The sequence below is a fragment of the Mugil cephalus genome, chromosome 16 (assembly GCF_022458985.1).
Source record: "Mugil cephalus isolate CIBA_MC_2020 chromosome 16, CIBA_Mcephalus_1.1, whole genome shotgun sequence".
In the NCBI taxonomy this organism is placed as follows: Eukaryota; Metazoa; Chordata; class Actinopteri; order Mugiliformes; family Mugilidae; genus Mugil; species Mugil cephalus.
The window spans coordinates 22629923-22648572 of NC_061785.1; the positions used below are offsets into that span (position 1 = coordinate 22629923).

Consider the following 18650-nt stretch of genomic DNA (forward strand, 5'->3'; position numbering starts at 1 on the left):
GTGTGTCACTCTTCTCAGTAAATGACGCTATATCGTCTCCTATCAATAACCAGATATCAGGCAAATAAAGCACCTGGACAGGAGATTCAGTGTGAAGGGAGATTCTGTTCACAAAACATCAGTACAGATGTAACACGTAGAATGCTTCCCACTCCTTGTTGAATCTATGCCATGAGTTTAAGCCGTTTTAAGGGCAAAAGCAACCAGTGCCAACAACTTCCTGTCTTTTTGGAGCGCTGTGGGTCTCCATTGAACAGATTCATTCACTCAGGTACGGTAAAACCTTAACAAAAGGTACAAGTGATTGATTTATTTACAGTTTAAGTACACAAATACAGTGGCAAATATAAATGTGAGAAATGAAATCTTGCTGATCTGATAACTTACATAATTCAGTAAGTGTTCAGTGGCAGACCAGAGGTCAATGGTCAAAATGTGAATTTAGAGAATGAACAGCAGTAAGAATGAATTACAACAGGCCTTTTCTTTCTGACATACAGGGCAGTTATAGACTAAAGCCAAGTGTCAGATGAGCTGAATATTATAAAAAGAAACCCTCACACTGCAGCTGGAAAAGTCAATGAAGAGAAGATGGTCAGTTTTCCTCTCCACACTCTCAAAGAATCAGTTCAATAAGAGGATTCACAAAGAAAGCACGACCAGTGCATATGATGTGGTCATAGTTTGCAAAATCACAGAATCTCTCAAACTGAGAGCAGCAGTCGGGACAGAAATTGTGCCATACAGAATGTCTTTCACTCTCAGTGCAACATCTCCATGGCTCTGAACGCGGCAGACTGAAAGGAGACTACTACACTGATGGCAGGCCCCTAGACCCAGATTCAAAGTCAGTGAAAACAAAACATGAGGAAACATTTACATATCAACATTACAAGAATTTCACAGCTTCAAAATAATACAAATAAGAAAAACAAGAATGTTTATCTGTACACAATGAATGGAAGTTTGGTAAAATATGTCAGATGACGCCCTTATCCAATACACAGTACAAGTCTTTTGTACACATTAGAAAGGGAGCAGGGCTCAGCAGAGATCACACCAGAGCTTCTGAAGGGGAACAGACAAACATCTTGTCAACTTATGGGTCAACACACAGCCTTCTGCACCACCAAAGCTAATTTTTGGTATGTTCATGAGTTTAACTAGCACCTTCAGTATCGACTACGAAGGCTCACCTCTAACACATGCAAAGAAGTTGATTTGTTTTATTTAATACAAACAGCTGTAGATTTAATAAACAGTGTGCTGATGCCTTGTAAAACAGCAAAACCGGTGAAAATAGAGAATGAAAAGGGCCCAAAAATACCAAAAACAAAGCAACTCATTCTAAATCTGCCCATACACATATTGTATACACGAAATAAAAAGCTGCTGGTTCACCTCACTACAAAGAGCAGAGCGAGGCTGGGAACTAGCGGACACTGTAAATGTAGAGTCATCAATGCCGAATGTGCCCACTGGGTTGCCATGTTGGCCTTAGACAAACCACAGCCCACTCAGAATCTGGTGCAATAGAGTGGGACTGTGCAAATGTTTCCTGAAAACTGAATAGAGAACAGTCCTGCGTCCAACACTCTAATGTTTTGGGACGGCAGAGAAATGAGAAAAGAAAGAGAGTGATAAAAAGACGGTGTACAAAATTCAGGAGGTGACAGTACTGAGAGAAGTCATTCAGAAAGCAGTTGAAGCCTAGTCAGAAGTCTGACTTCTGATTATAGTTGTAGTAGTACAAATGAATGGTGGTAGTAGTATTAGTGTATCAGATCGGTCCTGAAAACGGTTCTTGGTCCGCCAGTTTGCATTGTGGGGCTCATCGAGGAGCAAGTAGATGGAGACCAGGAGGCGGTACACCAGACACCATCTGTAGAAAGAAATACAACAGGAAGCCGAAGGGTCAAAAACAAGCAAAAAAATTATTTTCATGTCACTGGATATATCCCTCTACTGGCACTCTTCCTGGTTAAGCATGTCAAAGCTGTCAATTCAGATTTAAACTCCCTTCAAATGAGTTAACCTCATTATTTACATACTCAGAACTTCTGCCAGGTTGTAAACAGAGGCGGCTAATTGTGGCACAATAGCCTAATATTCAAACACTCACACAGAGTGTTTAAATATTTTTAGTGGAAACCAAAGTAAAGGGATGCACAGTCAAGGGATACATTCATAGTGTTCCACAGAAAAACACGCTTTCATTGTGCTGTGATGAGGCCAGCGAGCTTTCAGGAGTCTAACAGCATCAGGCAAGAAATGTGCAAAAGGCGAAGGTACTGATCACTGGTAGGGCTGTGAAGCAGCTGCAGGCACATGAGGTAAATGATGGTGGTTAGTTAACAGCCAGTTACTGGGACATCACAATCTAGTCTGTACAAAATAATAACCAGGCTGTGAGGACAATTAGTTCCACATTGTGTTCATTTAGAAGCGCACATACATGCCACAGTTGAAAAGATTTTGTTAAAAGATTTAATAGTCACATTCACCGTTTCTTCTTTCCACTGTTGCCTGTACTTTAACAATATAGGTAATGACCCGAACCTCTTATTAAGATCCAACGTCCTATGTGATGCTTCATGCTTCTATGTTTGACAAATTAACAGGCTCTCTTTGTCATGGTAGCTTCACTGACAATCTACCAACACATCTCTCTGTGTCACAGCAAGTTAACGCAAACCCAAAGAGAGGACGATGTTGCATTAAAATGATTTCGCTGACGTCAGACTCACTTGTTTTACAGCAAACATTATAAGCCACAAGAAAGATACTGGCGAACAACTTCAGGTATTGGGTATGATAAACTTGGTGCAATAGGACTGGACTGCACAAAGCAAAGCTGAAAGAGTGGATGCATCTAGAGTAGGGAAATGACTTCAGGATGCTATGGCGGCAGGCCTGACATCTGACTGATACGCTCTCAGACATCAAGCCAACAGGGGAAGCACAGAGCTGGGATTAAATGGGTATTACATCAAACCTGAGTGGGGATGCACTGCGATGCATTATCAACTACAGTTCTCAGAGGACTGCACCCTCCTGCTCAGAAGACAGCCAGTATCTGACTGTTCAGTGACTGTAGGGTGCTATGATGTAGTACTGATACAACTCACAAACAGCCAAACAGATACACACCTCACACCTAATACCACTTGGAAGTACTTTAGTAGTGACATGAGCTTCAAATCTACTGATCTAATACGATGCCTATCATTATGTCACTTTTTTCTTTTTTTTCTTTTTTGAGATTTCATGTCAGATAACATGGCTGAATGTTAAGCACCCTTAAACCAGGATTAAAATGAGGCAGGCCACTGTTGAACTGGAGTTGGGACGCATGCATCTGTGGTGCTTCATGAACAGGACTCACCATGCGTTGCCGCCGTCACACAAGGACGTGGCGAGCGTCTACTTGGCGTGATGCTCGTAGGGAATGCTATTCTGAGGTTGCGGGAGGGGAGAGAGAAGGCCCAATATGTCAGAACCCACAACCCACACCAACCACACAACTGGAAAAATGAAAAGGCTGAATAGCAGCACGTCACTTCTCTTTAAAAAGAAACGTGAGGCTGCTGTGCTGTGTATGTGAGTACATGGACTCTGCTCTGCTTCCTTGGATCTGGCTCTTTTGTACATCATGTAGAATAAAACTCCTCAAGGTTATTAGATATTCCTGCTGATTATGGGAGAATGATATTTATCTAGTTGCAAGATACAAACTTCAATGAATAATTATTTTTTATATTATTCTAATTGCTACTAGTTAAAATGAACAGTTTCCTCCTGCATATTCAAAACCTTTGTTTCCTTCAAACCTAGCATGGGGTGACGTTAAATTATATAGAGGTCTGTTTCCTCAAAATCTGATCTGACACAGTCTTATCAGACAAATCATTACATTCTCTTTTTATTTACATTTTACGCAGTGTCCCAACTATGTTGGACATGAGGCTGTATGTAAAAGGTGTTGAGCTGCTACTTAGCGATCGTATGCTGGGAGATGCTGGAAGATGAAAGCAGGCGTGTCTTGTACCTGTGAAGTGGACATGCGGGAGGTGTCCTGCCGTCCTGTTAGATCTGAGGACGACACGTTGACAGGCGCGCCACGGTGCAGGCGCATGCTGACCTTTCGCTCACGCTCCATGCCAGACACTTGTCGAGGGGACGTGTTTGCTGCAGATCACAGAAGAAAACCAACAGATGCAATCAACACCCTCTACACTGCTCAGAATTCATTACTAGTTTCATATTTCCATCCTTTTCACAAGACACAAGCCTGGCTAGTTTTTCAGTCTGTGTAGTGAACATATCCCATCATCTTGAGCGTCGTCGTTGTCATAAATCATGTCACAACTTCAGATGTGTGTCAACGATATTTAAATAGAGCACAAAATAACTGAAAACAGGAAACTTGTGCTACCCGATACTTTCATAACACAGAAAACCAAAAACACCTAACATACTGCATTTTTACTGCAGATCATCAGAAAGAAGCACACAGTTAAAATGTGACCGATGTAGAGTAGAATGCTGAGGCCAGCTGAAGTGAACTGACCTGTGTGTGATGTGGGTGTTAGTGGGGTTGGTGGAGCTCCGTCCTGGGTTCCTCGTGGTCGTCCTGATGCTGCAGGCATTCCTCTGGCCCCTGGGTTCCTGCCGTGCCTCAACCTGTCCTCCCGAACCCTGCGATCTCTTTCTGCTTCCTCTGCTGCACGGTTGGCTCCCTGCGTGGAACAGTAGCACTGATCAACAGGAGGAGTTTAGAGGTCCACAGACATGGTGCTGTGAGCTACATGTTAACTTCAGCAGGCTGATGGTATGCAGCTGAAAGGTTTGCCATTCAAAGTGTTTTAGTTTGACACGTGAGCAAGCCAACATTTCCTACTACTGAGGCTGACAGAAATGCAGGAATCTTCACCAGGGACTAGGACCCTCTGGAAGAGCATAGGGCTTCGAAACCACAAGGGACCAGGCTCTATTTCTGGGTGAATTGCACATCACGGTCACAACTTTCACGTGTTTTTTCTGCACAAAAATGTTGCACAGTATCAGTCGTTTTTCACATGCTAGCAGACTAATATGCATAATCTTTGCAAGTTTTTACAAAATAACCAATTATCTGAAGGCAGTTTTTAGTTTCTTAAAAAAAGAAAATTGTGTAATTATTTCACTAAAACCAGTAATGCAAACCTTATAGTCAACAAGGATATTTGTACTGAAAGTCCTAAGAGTCAATCATAGAAAATACTTTATATTTCAGTGTGGCTAAAGAGACAGCCCAACCAATGTAGCCACAACTAATGAGGATGTTTTACTCTAAAGTTTTCCAAAGACCATAATAAAGAAGAAATCCTGACTACAACGAATATCACTTAAACAACTAGAAGACTATCAAATGTAAAAACAAAAGCAAAGTCATTTCTTCATCTTTCATTTAGTATTCCAATATAAAAGGCATTATGAAAAATACTCACAAACTTGAGCATATTCCAATCAAATACATAGTCATAAGAGAAGCCTTGTCGGTGGAACAGGTTCCTGAAGAGCTGCCGTAGGTACGAGTAATCTGGCTTGTCATCAAAGCGCAGCGAACGACAAAAATTCAGGTAGGTGGCAAACTCAGCTGTGACACAGAGGGAGAAAACATTTTTCAGTTGATCGGAGTGACTGATCTTGAATAACACGGTTCAATGTGGAATTATGAAATCAAAAAAACTGAGCTAGCAAGTAGCGTAAAGATGTTGAGACTCACAGGGGTATCCCTTGCAAAGCACCTCGATCGGGGTGGACATTTTCTTCTCACTGATTCGTTCGTACTTCTGCCTCTTGGTGGCGGCCTTCAGGCCTTGCCAAGGCAGCGAGCCCAGATTGAAATACATGAGAACGTAGCCCAGGGACTCCAGGTCATCACGCCTCGACTGCTCTGTAGAGGAAGACGAACACAAAGTAAAGGTCGTTATTGCACTCAGGACAAAGAGAGACAAAGAGTTACACATTCCTGTTAAACAGGTGGAATTGATTTTCGTACCAATCCCGAGATGTGTGTTGATTGAAGCGTAGCGTGCAGTGCCAGTCAGGTTCTTGTTCTCGCGGTATGGGATGTGCTGGTGTGTGCGAGCGTCACGATATTTTTTTGCCAGGCCAAAGTCGATAATGTAGACCAGGTTTCCCTTTTTGCCAAGTCCCATCAGGAAGTTATCAGGCTTTACATCTCTGTGGATGAAGTTCTTTGAGTGGATGTATTCAATGCGACTAATCTGTGGTGGACAAGAAAAAAAAGGAGAATTCACAATTAGGCCATTACGCCGCATACTTCCCTCTGTCCAACAGGTCCTTCTGCATACCGTAGTCAAGTCACATTTTGGAGGAAATTCAACAGCAGATTTATGACGTTAACTGTGTGACCATGAAAATCAATGCACATACCTAACAATGTGATGTCATTTTATCTACATTAGCTTACAAGGTCTTTACAACTGAATTAAAAATGTTGTTTCAAATTTTCTGTGAAGGTTCTCAGTTGTTTCAAAGTGCTTTTATTTCTTGGACACAGTCACTGTTTGATTATTGAAATAACATAAGAAGAACAATAAGAAAAACTGTCTTGTCACTGCGAACATTTCTCAACAGACTACCCCTATTTAGAATGGCTTTCTGTGAGAAATCTGTGATGGACCTCTTTTGATCCATGCAAGTAGTTCTGAGTAAAAGTTAAGATGACGTGACTTCATTCGCAACACTAATGCGTAAGCAACATGAAGCATGTCTGCGTAGTGACACGGCTCACCATCTGATCAGCAAGCAGCAGGACTGTCTTGAGGCTGAACTTGCGGGAGCAAAAGTTGAAGAGGTCCTCCAGGCTGGGCCCCAGCAGCTCCATCACCATCACGTTGTAGTCACCTTCTGCTCCACACCATTTTATTGTTGGAATACCCACTGCAAAATAAATGCAATAACATAAGAACACAAAATTCAGCTGGAAAAACACAAGAGAAAGGTTTCATTTGATAAGAACATGCAACACGTGGAGATGGTTGGTAAGAAAACACAAGTGTAATTCATTAGGATTTCAACATGTCAGCCAATACATCACCTCCTCCTTGCATCATCTTGTAGATCTTGCTCTCGATGTGGAGCTGGGGGTGTTTGGTCTTCACACATTCCAACTTTATCGCAACCTCCTCGCCCACAGAAATATCCGTACCTGGAAAACAACAAATATTGTTACACATGGGGACCTTAAAACATCAGTTCATTTTAATTACACGGAAACACTTGGGGAAAAAACGTAGACGCCTACTTCATCCGACTTTTTCAAACAAAGGTGAAGGTATTGCCCTGAGTAAAACGTTTGGGGTCGTTCATCAAAAACAGGTCTCGCCTTCCAGTCCATCAAGGAACACAACTCAAGTCACAGTTGTGTGGGTCATTTTTAAAATTGAGGGGTATGTTATAGACACAGGCATTTCCTTTCAATGACAGAAATGTTAACTCACTCAAGTCTACTCTGTATTCAAGCTCATACCATTTACCAAAATGCTCAGAATTCTTTATAATGTCAGAGTGTATTCTTCTTGCCATTAACCTTTATAATAATTAAAGTACATTTTACTTCCAAGAACCTTTGAAAACAACAATTCTGCACGATAAAAGAAAATCATACCAACACCAAGTTTCACCTTGTAACCTCATCTGCATTAATCATTTTAAGTCAGTGATCATCACTGTTTTTATTAAAAAGAAAAGGTTTGACCAGCAGAGAGAGATGGTAGAGTCGGTGCTAGCAGTCTATTCTGTTCACCACCACATAAACGCACCCAAACAAATTGATCAGCCTGGCAGATATGTGACGGAGCACAGTGAGTTCCCACCAGAACGACCCCAGACCAACATTCCCTGCCCACACAAAAAATGCTGTGGGCGGGGGGAACATTCAGGCTGGCTTCTAGGCCAGCTGTGTGGTGGGCTGCACTACAGAACCCTGAACAAAGATTTCACCAACTGAAAACGGAGCCTTTCAGAAAACAAAAGAGAATATTAAAGGCAATAAAAGTGTCATGAGGAAAAATGTGAGAGGAGAATCACTTGTCAATGTGTCTCGATAACAAGACTCTTGTTATCCACAGGAAAGCATTAGACACAGTTAGCCTAGTTTCTATGACCAGACAAGAGGGGCACAACAGTATGTGTATTCATCTCTAACAACACATTTGGTTTGGCAGACAACTTCCTCAACTTGGACTGCTCCAAAATCATAACAGAATGGTGTATTAATGTCTTCGTATTTGTGCTCCTTGAGGGAAAGTTGTAGAGCTTGTGTTACATCAAGTTTGGCAGCATACCAGTTATTGCAGGCTAAGGGACGTAAACACAGGACAAGACTAACAGCCATGTGGAGGCAAGACACCATGGAATTTCAATGGAATTCTTGAAGTTGAATGAGGAAAAAAACTTTTGGCAAAGACAAGCGGAACTGAAAGCGTGTGGTATATTTGACTTTGGTTCCTGGGCTCAGGGTGTTGCCTTCCATACACAACCGATACGTCTATATTCTGCATGTTTCACTTGGGAAAGTTTAAGGTGAGAAATACAGAAGACGTTTGCAACTAGGTCCTGCAGCATCCACCCAACCGTAAGCTAGAAAGAGATGGGTTATGAGCTCCATGCGTAGGTTGGGGCTTTAGCCTTTAAAGCTAGACAGACACTGTGTAATATTTCATAATACTTTAAGATGTGCTAACTCCCACTACGCATTTTAATCTGCTTTCCTGCTCAGCCCGAACCTACAAATTCTTTGCTCGCACTACACAGGTCAATCAACTGTCTGTGATAATGAGCTCACGCTGAACATAAGCCCTCAGCTGGTTTTGTCCAGTGACAATTCCAAAGAATCCCAAAGAAAAACAAGATACGCAGAGGAACGGTAAATTTGTGCGTGCAGGCACAACAAAAGCCTCTAGAATGTCGCGGAAAGATCAAACTCACCATTTCCTGATAAGGTTCCTAAACCTGGCCATCAAACGCTGTTGTGCCTGAAAGCTAACGATGACTTCATCAACTGGAAAAACCTGTGTGCCCAGTACTTAGGAGAACACAAACACATGACTGCCTAAACAGTAAATTCAAAGGCGTACATCAAATGGGTGACAAAATAAAAAGAAGCAACGCTGTAAATTTGAAAGGGACTTATACTTTGGCCTTTGACGAGTGTAGCCACCGACATCTTCAGAACCTGACTTAGCTGTCAGGATATAAGGACCAAGATAGCCGAGGCTTTCGCAGACTCATTTAAGAGCTGTTTGTTCTTAATATTCTTGGGAATAGCAAATGGAAACTCTGACCGTTGCCTGCCAAATGTTCTCCACATGATGCACGCTGTGTATTAGTATCACAGTTACCTTTGCAATGAAAGAAAGACTATGGTGACAATAAGCCTTTCACTGCCTTTCCTTTTACACTGTCTGCTTAGAAACCCAACTATACATATTGAGTGTGGGATTTGGGACTGTAAACTACCTTGTATTCTAACTTCGTAAAACAGGCTTTGGCACAAGTTGAAGGGGTAACATAGGGCTGTCATTTCAGACTGCCCATGGTATATCATTAGAACTGTCAGAGACGCACCTTTGCTGAGACACTGGTGTGTCATTATTAAGGTAAGTGGATGAATATGAGTTATGTAATATGAGGCCACATCTGAATGACATAAGGGATGGCTGTCACTCAGGCTAATTAGTTCAATGGTGATGACGATCATGATTGTACATATATATATGTCTAGCCCACATAAACTTTGTCCCAGGACTCCTGTTTTTGTCTATGAGTTTGTCTATTATATGACGTGATACGCTGGGTCTATTCAGTCCAAAAGTAGAGACACAGGAGAGAATAATGTTGTCTTTTAGTCAAGGGTGTCTATATTTATTGGCCTTCATATGGTTTTGTACTTATTGTTCCTACTTTATCTTCTCATTTAAATGTAATTTCTTTTTAAACCAAATGATAGCTATGTGACACAGTAGTGTCTAAAGCACCCCTAAAGCTCTGATAGATATATATATGTACTGGTGAATAACTACAACTCAGTGTGGATGTGTCAAGATTCCCTCTGCTTAGTAACCTTACAGATATTTATGTTTATATTTATAAATAGCTTACCAACGATAGTAATACCATATAACACAATGTGACTTACAATTTGAGTTTTATCTTTATCCCAATTACTGCAATGACACTCAACTTAAACTCACCTTTCTCATCGCCTTGCTTTCTTATTTCAGCCAACAGCTTACAGTTGTTAACTTAGCGAGACACTGGTATGGAGGAGTAACTGAAACCCTGACGATGTAAACTAAGCATAACAGAATCACGACATGAAGGCAAAATCATTTGGGCTCGAACGTTTTGCAAGTTACAAACGTCAACGGTATGTTGTTTAGTGCGCATACGAGCAAGCAGTAGATACATTTGACTCACCTAAATAGATGTCCCCGAAAGATCCACTTCCGATTTTCCTGCCCAGTCTGTATCGGTTCCCCACTCGCAGCTCCATTTCGTCTCTTCTTTAGCTTGTGCCTCAGTAAATAACGTCGTTTGCCTTAAGTGCGTTTCACCTTTTTGTTCACCTATGCGAATATTCCACCTTCCTTAAAGGGTTTACAGTACCCTTCAGTCACACTCCACCGTCCCCCGGAATCCCAGGTACTTCTGTAACAATCCAAATTTCACCATCACTTTCTTTTCTTTCTGAGCAACGGAGATCTATAATATCGCTATCGCCCGATCGTGTGAGACGCGTAGTTTATGCTCTCCCTATTTTGGGGGTCATTATTGCCCTAAACGTGAGGATGGATGCGGATCTTTTCTGATACAATTGAACCCGTTCTCGTACGCAGCTTCACTTCACTGTCTGTTTTTTTCTCACGCCGTGAAAGCTGTCACTCGCTACCACGTCACTTCCCCTAGCAACGAAGGGCAGATCGGGAGAAAACAACAACAACATGTAAGCGTTTGGAATAATATGAGAAGCCAAAACGTTCTCTTGGATATCGGGGGCTTATATAGGTTGCTAGTTATTTGATATATATATTTTTATTTTATTTGTCCAATCGTCAAATTCATTGTGTGTGGACTCTTCTTTATGAACAACGCACAGACAAAGGGACCGTCTCTAATGCACAAAAACTGTGAATGAAAACTCCACGTCTACTTCTACAATGGATTCGTTAAATGTTTTGGAAATATACAAATGTGTGTCAGCATTTTTTTTTCCCTTGGACATGATATTGTTATTACTGGAAACGCCGGAATCACAGTTTTGTGAATGTAATACAATTAATCCTAGATTAATTTATTGGAAAGTTTGAACTGATGCATATTTTGTGTTTTGTCGGGGTATGGTTGATACGTTCATGCAGTACCTGCAACTTTCACCGCTGCACACATCATATGGTTGCTATACTTTCCAAATAAGTCAAGTCAACTTTATTGTCAACTCTGACATGTGCAACACAATACAGGACTGAAATTACCATCCTCAAAGGCCTACGACGCAGCAGCTAAACAAAAAAAATGTAAACAAGAAATGTGCAAACGTTGAGAATATATAAAAATATAAGAAAAAAAATCCTGTAAAGTAGACAAAGAGAACATGACATAGCGCATGACAACATACAATTTACATTTGTGACTGATGCTACCCTAAATAATCCACATAATGTAAAGTTTTTGGGAACTAAAATGTGGTAAGTGACTGGCGATAGAACTAAAGTTATGTATTTAGCCTGATAAACAATACCAAGACGACGGATAATATGTCAATAGGCGCTAAAGAAATGGAGTTACACTCATATTCAAGTAGTATGTTCCAGCAGAGCTCCAGCTTTTTCAGCCACGCCCACTGATCTGGTAGAGTTTTTTTCTGATTGGCTGCATGCGGTTCTTTTTCTCATTGGTTGTTTGCGGGCCAATCAGCATAGTGAAGAAGCAGCTCACATGGCAGAACTGTTGTTCTTAGGCTTGGGTAACTGGTTAGCACGTGTACCAATGCGTGTCTGCCTTCACTGCCTGTTGTGCTGCATTCACAAACTGTAGGATTAACTTAAAGACAACAGCATAGTGAGTCACAATAAAAATCTATGTTACTAAGGGTCATCTGAAAACTATGATCATTTTTTTTAAAATTGATCGACCGACAAAAACATTTCAGTGTTGGCCACATTAAGGCATCTCTATTTAGCTAATATGATGTATTAGAGGTGTTGCACAGTGACTAACTACATGGATACTAGTGAAGGATGTCTTTTGTATCCTATATTCCCTCCAGCAGATGATCTCAGTTTCTCAGTCTCAGTCAGTCTGTAGTAGGTTTGAGTGTGAATGTGTGTTGCAGTCCTGTGATAGACTGGTGACTTCCTCAGGGTGGTGAGGTCATATTACTTTCTATTCAGTGACATACAGTATCAGGCTCCTGTGTTGTTTGATTTAGAATTTGCATAAAGAATGGTCCAGAAACAAAATGTATGCAAATTTTTCAGTAACTTTGCATTTTAAAAAAGGTGGACGTAAAGTGTTTTACACCAGAGAACACAGTGTACTCTCAGCTGGCTGGGGTGTTGCCCGAGATGAGGCGCTTTAATCCAATCATTAGAGTCTTACGGTCGTGTTCAAGCTTCAAAATAATATCCAGACATGTGTATCAGCCTCCTGCACGACACAAAGAGAGGCCTTATACAACAGGCTATCTAACTGGTGTGTAGGGCATCCATTTTTTCCAAAAGGACACAAATGTGTCCATAAATACACATTTTAGTTATTATGAAACACTATTCTTGGTTTCATGTGGCTGTTATTACACCTTGTCTGAATAGCACAGATGTGAAATCTCCTTTATTTATTTATTATTAGGCTCATATAGCATTGTGAATAATATCATAAACCTACAAAATTTTAAATTTTCTTGACACATATTCAATATTTTATTTTTATAATTTAATACTACTCAAAAATCTATCCGAACCCAGGGCAACTGGACTTAAAAGGCTTCTTGGAACTGAAGAAACTTGGATGAGTGGAAAAATGTCTTCAAGACACCCTTGAAATTCAGATGTCCTGGGTTCAACTTTTTTTTCTGTGATGTACCATGTCATTGACTACAGATAACCTTCACAGACACAATTATTGTTGTTTAATATTAGCCAAGCTGCCAGACTAAGAAGCTATGAAATCTTACTCACACAAGATTAAACTCCTTCGTAGGTGGCATGCAATTTATGGACCAATGAGTTCTGAATTATATCAGTGAATTCCAGAATAAAATATCAGGACATCCGTCCATGAGCTACAGATTCAAGTAGCTACAACAACTCCAAGTACAAACGTCATTTTACGAAATGAATTGTGGAAGAAGAACTGAATAAGTGTTTTGCAGTCTAAGTCCAAATTTAAATGAATAATTTAAATGAAATAAAATTCCTTCCAATCACTGTAGAGACTGGTCAGAAGGAGATGTTTAGTTGCTGTTCTGCAGGGGGTCACACCAGAGGCAGAAAACATGGGTTCACCTACCTTTGGAACTCTTAGATGTATACAAATGATTCATTTTCTGATTGATGTTTTAAGTCATTTTTATGCAGAGTGTAGAAAAGTCTGAACAGTTCTAGTCTATGTTTTGAGTTTTAGACATGACTGCCTTTGTATTATACTACAGCTCACAGATATAAGACTACACTAATACAGTAGTTCACACACACACACACACACACACACACACACACACACACACACACACACACACACACACATATATGTTATTGTATTGTTATTGTTATTAGTATAATACTAGCCGTAAAAATCTGGTTTCACATATGAGTTGCCAGGTCTTCTCTGTTGAGGTGCCCTGCCAGTAATGCAGTCTAGGTATATGTCCAAAACAAATAAAATCAAACACAATCAGCTTTATCTGCAATATACTGTGTATATATATGTGTGTGTGTGTGTGTGTGTGTGTGTGTGTGTGTACATATATATCAAACTACAAGGCTTGAATTTAGTAAGAGAAATAGTTTCTGCTTGTCATTCATGTCTCTAATTATCACCCATACAAGGCCTTCTAAAACCACAGTACATTCCTCTTTCTAACAGAAACTGTGCTTCAGTGGCACACAACGCATGACGGTAAGAACTTCCTAATGTAGGCCCATATGCTCAGCAGACCACCCGCCCGTGGGTTGTGTGATGTTATTGCCCCTATGGATAAGGATGCATACACATGGTTGAACTTCGTACCCCATCTATTAACAATAAAATATGTGGTGTAGATAGTGACGGTGTAAATGTGAGACAATTGTGATAGACTGACTACATGTAAATGTACTGGTACTTAGACAGACTTTAATGATCCATGAGGGAAGTTACTTGTTCACAGTAGCTTTGTTGCACATAAAAGTAACACTCTTAAAAACCGGAAGAAAGATATCATAAAATAAAAACAAATATTATCTAGTAAAATAAAAACATAAAAATATGTATATGTGTGTGTGTGTGTGTAATTCAACAACTCTAAAACTCTAAATGATGACTCAGTCAAATGTGTCAGTTTGTAAAGAGAAAAGAAGTAGCTGCTATTTCCCTATTACTACAGACTGAGTATTTAGGCTGTTGTAATACGGTGCTTTCACTTGAGTTTCATCCAAACAATAAAATTCTTACCTAAGTAAATGAATGAACCACAGCCTTTATAATAACCACAAAATAGGGTGAAGGAAACTGTAGGAATCGAAAGATGATCATTTTATTCTTGAATGTTATTCTAACATTTTTCTTGATATATTTGAGATATTTTCTCCGGAATCCTGATTATCCAGGAATTTAGTCGGAACATAGATTAATAATAACAAAAAGCTGAAGCTAAAGCCTTTAAAGACTGCAGTGGGAGTGCAGGTTAATGATGACATCTAGTGGATATTTCGAAATAGTGTCATGAAAATAATAAAAGTCCTGGTGGAAATTCACAGCTCTTTCTTTGTTTTTTTTTTTTTTTTTTTTGCTTTTCCTAATATAATAAATTCATAGACTACACATCCTATGACAGTAGTGATATGGACAACAACTCTCAGTCAAACTCCAGCCATGTGTGAATTATTTTTGTGCATTGACTAACATTAAAACCGTATTTACCACCCCAAGTACTCAATTACTTAATAAGCTTTGGGCACCGCACAGTTCCAATTTTGACCAAACAAAGTGTAATTGCAAATGTGGAACTGTATCAGCTGTAACTGTAACCATACGGATGCTCTACTCCAGGGGTGTCAAACTCTGACTGTTAGTTCAGGGGCCACATACAGAACAATATGATCTCAATGGGGCCAGACCTTCAAATAATGACAAATTCAAATGTTTCCCTTTGTTTTAGAACAATGAAGTACATTTTGAAAGTGTTTACATTTAATGAACTGCACTATTATGAAATCTTTTATGAACAACGACATGTTTCTTAAGAAAAAGAAGTGCAATTTTTGTATATCTCAATGTTGAGTTGTGTCCACAGCTCTTACTAAAATTGTGTGCTTGCAAATTCATCCTGCGGGCCAGACCGGACCCCTGGCGAGCCGCTTTTAGCCTGCGGGCCATATGTTTGACACCTGTGCTCTACTCTAATAGACAATAATTACGAGGTTTTGATTTATACAGTGTAACAGGTGTTGAAAAAACAAATGGTCCACCATACTGTGTCTCCAGGCTGCACCTCACCACTCATCTAAAGTTTACCACAGTAGTAACATTAACATTAGTTTCATTTACAAGTTTTTCGGGAGCATTATGATGCCATGATGTGGTATATGATAAAATGCAATGCAAGTACCCCCTTTGAACCACCTGCCGTAACATGAACAAAGTCCAAGTTCAATCCAATGACAAGTCCTACTGTCACTCCTAATGCCACTGTAATAAAGCAAAACATGATATGAATATATGCATGTTCTAACACATGCAATAGCGCAATAACAAAACGATGTTTTCTGAATGATGTTTTTAAAATGGCATGTTGGAGGGACATGTTTTTCAGTCAGTGTCTTGTGGTCTGAGTGAAGGAATGCTTTCATGACCCACCCTGTTTTTTTTTCCCCAGTGAAGGCCCTGCTTACTCTACAGATGTGGGTCCACTTTAACAAAGTCGTATGCTGAGGGTACTCTCACTGCTAAGATCTAAGACGAGAGTCTGGCTGAAGGAGCAGTGAGAAAGTGAGCGTCCCACCCATGCGGGGAGTGTTGAGTTGAACACGCCAAGAATTTACAAAATATCACATCATTTTGAAGCTCTCCTAACTGCACAATGCTAAATTTTGATTCTGCCCTTCTGTGGAAAAAGTGTCTGCTGAAACCTGGCAATATTTCAACCTCTTGATGATACACATCCTTATGCATTAGATAAAAAAAAAAAAAAGTATTTTCTTGTTTTTGTTTCCTGTCTCCATAAGAACTCTGGCTGTTTATATTGGCTGAGAAGTCCTTTCAAACGGATGTAACCCACTATGTTCTGTCCTTACAGATGGATACTAGGAAACAGTCATGTGAATAAGTCAGAACATCCAGTGAACATTGTTTACTTGCTTTTGTTGTGACATACAGTATTTTATTATACAATGTCACTAAAACATACTTATATGATCTTGATCTGCAGAAAGTTGGAACACATGGGAAACAATGCACTTACAAACAAGATACCATACAGCAACAGCTACAACAACCAACAAGCAGACTTTGCTCTCACTGTCACCGAGGCTGCAGATAATAAAGATAATTGACATTCACAGCAAGGACCACAGTCTAAAAAAGAAACTGACAGACGAGCACAGGTTAACATTGGAAAGGCAGTTTCCTGTCGGAGAGACAACGCATTAACATTCAAACAGATACGTTTCTGTAATTACACTCGTGGCCTCAAGGGGGAGACAGATGTTCTGCATTGTAGCTTTAAATTTAAATTTTAGGCGGATGATAGCAGATAGGGGACACACATCTGGAGGGTGCTGAGAGCTGGAGGCAGAGCTGAGTGGGCAGCCTTGCGGGGACAGTTGAGTCAATAATCCAGTGGCTGATCTGGTGGGGAAAATGGAGGTTAGAATGACGGCCCCAAGAAGGAGCCTCGGGCGAGTGTGTTCAACGGAGAAGGTGGCCTGTCTGTCTAAATTTATAGTATATTTAGAGTCACTGGTGCAACCAATATGGAGCATTTGATTCAAATTATCACATTATCACAGTCAGTTGTTTTCAAGTATGATGCCAATACCACACTGCATAATTTAATTATCTGTAATGAATTTCAGTTGTACTTTTGTCAGTGTAGAACAAAAACAAGCTCCATGTATAAAAAGATGGATTTGACAAACATGTAAAAAAAATAAATAAATAATAAAAAATAACTAAAGTCACTTTGTGAAAATTTGAGGAACAGTGAGACTGGCCACTTGAGGCCTGATGCAAACTCTGATTTCTGACTTATTTTAAACTCCTCAGCTGCTACATGGCACATATACAAATTACTACAGTGCACTGTATATTGATTGTTATTTATTTAATACACCACAAGCCCTTTCATTATATCTCACAGGCACCATTTGTGCATTTGATGCATCTGATGACATTTGAAAGTGGTCTGGACTGCCTGTGACCACATTATCTAAGCAGTGTAAACACAGTGTGTCTGGGCTACGTCCAAGGTCCAGCTACCCATACTCCTAACGTCTTCTTGCCTAAGTTGCATTTTTCCAATGACATATGCTGATCCTTTCAAAATCTTTTGTCCTTGTGGATGTTAACTATGTAAACTAAATACTAAACTAAATAAATCTAAATGAGAGCGAATCAGGGGATGAGCTGTCTCTGCAACTGAACAGACCTCAGGCAAAGAAGAAATCTGCAGCATGCAGTTGAAAGTGTATATCCTAAAACAATTCTTATCAGATCATGAGTCAATCACAGCCATTTATTTGTAAACAAATTCAATAACCAGTTCCCTGCTGAGTGACCCCAGACCAAAAACTGCAAACTGATTCCACGAAGCAGGTGAAGTTCACCAGGGTCGATGAGGCCTGCATCTTATCCTGTTGTCAGAAATCAAGGCATAAAACCTATTAGTAGGTGATACAGCTGAAAGAGTCAGTGGTAATCAAATCCCCCAGACCAGCAACTAAATCTAGTACGAGTGCTCCATCTGCTGTGACAATACACAAAACTGACAGGTAAGGGATCTGGATCTGTGGAGGATATTCTGTCACAGTCCTGTTAAAATAGGCCCAAGTACTATGATTGTTGTCTTTTAGGTGATCCATCCAGTGCTTCGCCAAATAAAATAATCATGATGAGAACAAGGGAGGGAATTAGAAGGAAACTGAAAGCAATATATCTGGCACTTCGTTCAAAACAGCAGTTTCATGTCAACAGAGTTTGAGTGAAATCTTCTGCCGTTTTAACCCTCCCTCCTTCAGTTATATTCCTTGTTCCTCCCACACATCACTGGGCTTCTCTTCTGTGTTTTTGTTATTTTCCCCCTTTAGGTTAAAGTTGCTTTTGGAGCTCCTCCTCCTCTTCCTCCTCCTCCTCCTCCTCCTCCTCCTCCTTCCCCTCGGAAC

At 40.2% G+C, this 18650-nt stretch overlaps 1 protein-coding gene across 3 annotated transcripts; it reads right to left on the bottom strand.

The window, feature by feature from the left end:
• Positions 1–295: 295 nt before the first annotated feature.
• On the bottom strand, positions 296–10939 carry csnk1db (casein kinase 1, delta b). 3 transcript variants are annotated; one of them, XM_047608672.1, is made up of 10 exons: positions 10492–10939; positions 7109–7219; positions 6803–6951; positions 6044–6272; positions 5768–5938; positions 5490–5638; positions 4571–4739; positions 4049–4188; positions 3386–3451; positions 296–1882 (listed from the first exon to the last, which is right to left on the bottom strand). In XM_047608672.1, exons 1-9 carry the CDS (start codon positions 10565–10567, stop codon positions 3401–3403), a joined length of 1245 nt encoding a protein of 414 aa, XP_047464628.1. In that variant the 5' UTR covers positions 10568–10939; the 3' UTR covers positions 296–1882; positions 3386–3400. The 3 variants fall into 3 exon arrangements, with proteins under 3 accessions (XP_047464628.1, XP_047464629.1, XP_047464627.1); XM_047608673.1 differs by having other exon boundaries at positions 3386–3456; XM_047608671.1 differs by lacking the exon at positions 3386–3451.
• Positions 10940–18650: the final 7711 nt, after the last annotated feature.

Bases quoted from the DNA above. Each gene is read 5' to 3' on its own strand.
- csnk1db (XM_047608671.1), bottom strand. From the start codon at position 10,567: ATGGAGCTGCGAGTGGGGAACCGATACAGACTGGGCAGGAAAATCGGA. The intron at 6,952-7,108 runs GTGATGTATTGG...TTTATTTTGCAG, and splicing joins CAAGATGATGCAAGGAGGAG to TGGGTATTCCAACAATAAAA. The intron at 4,740-5,489 runs GTGAGTATTTTT...TGTTCCACGCAG, and splicing joins ATTGGAATATGCTCAAGTTT to GGAGCCAACCGTGCAGCAGA.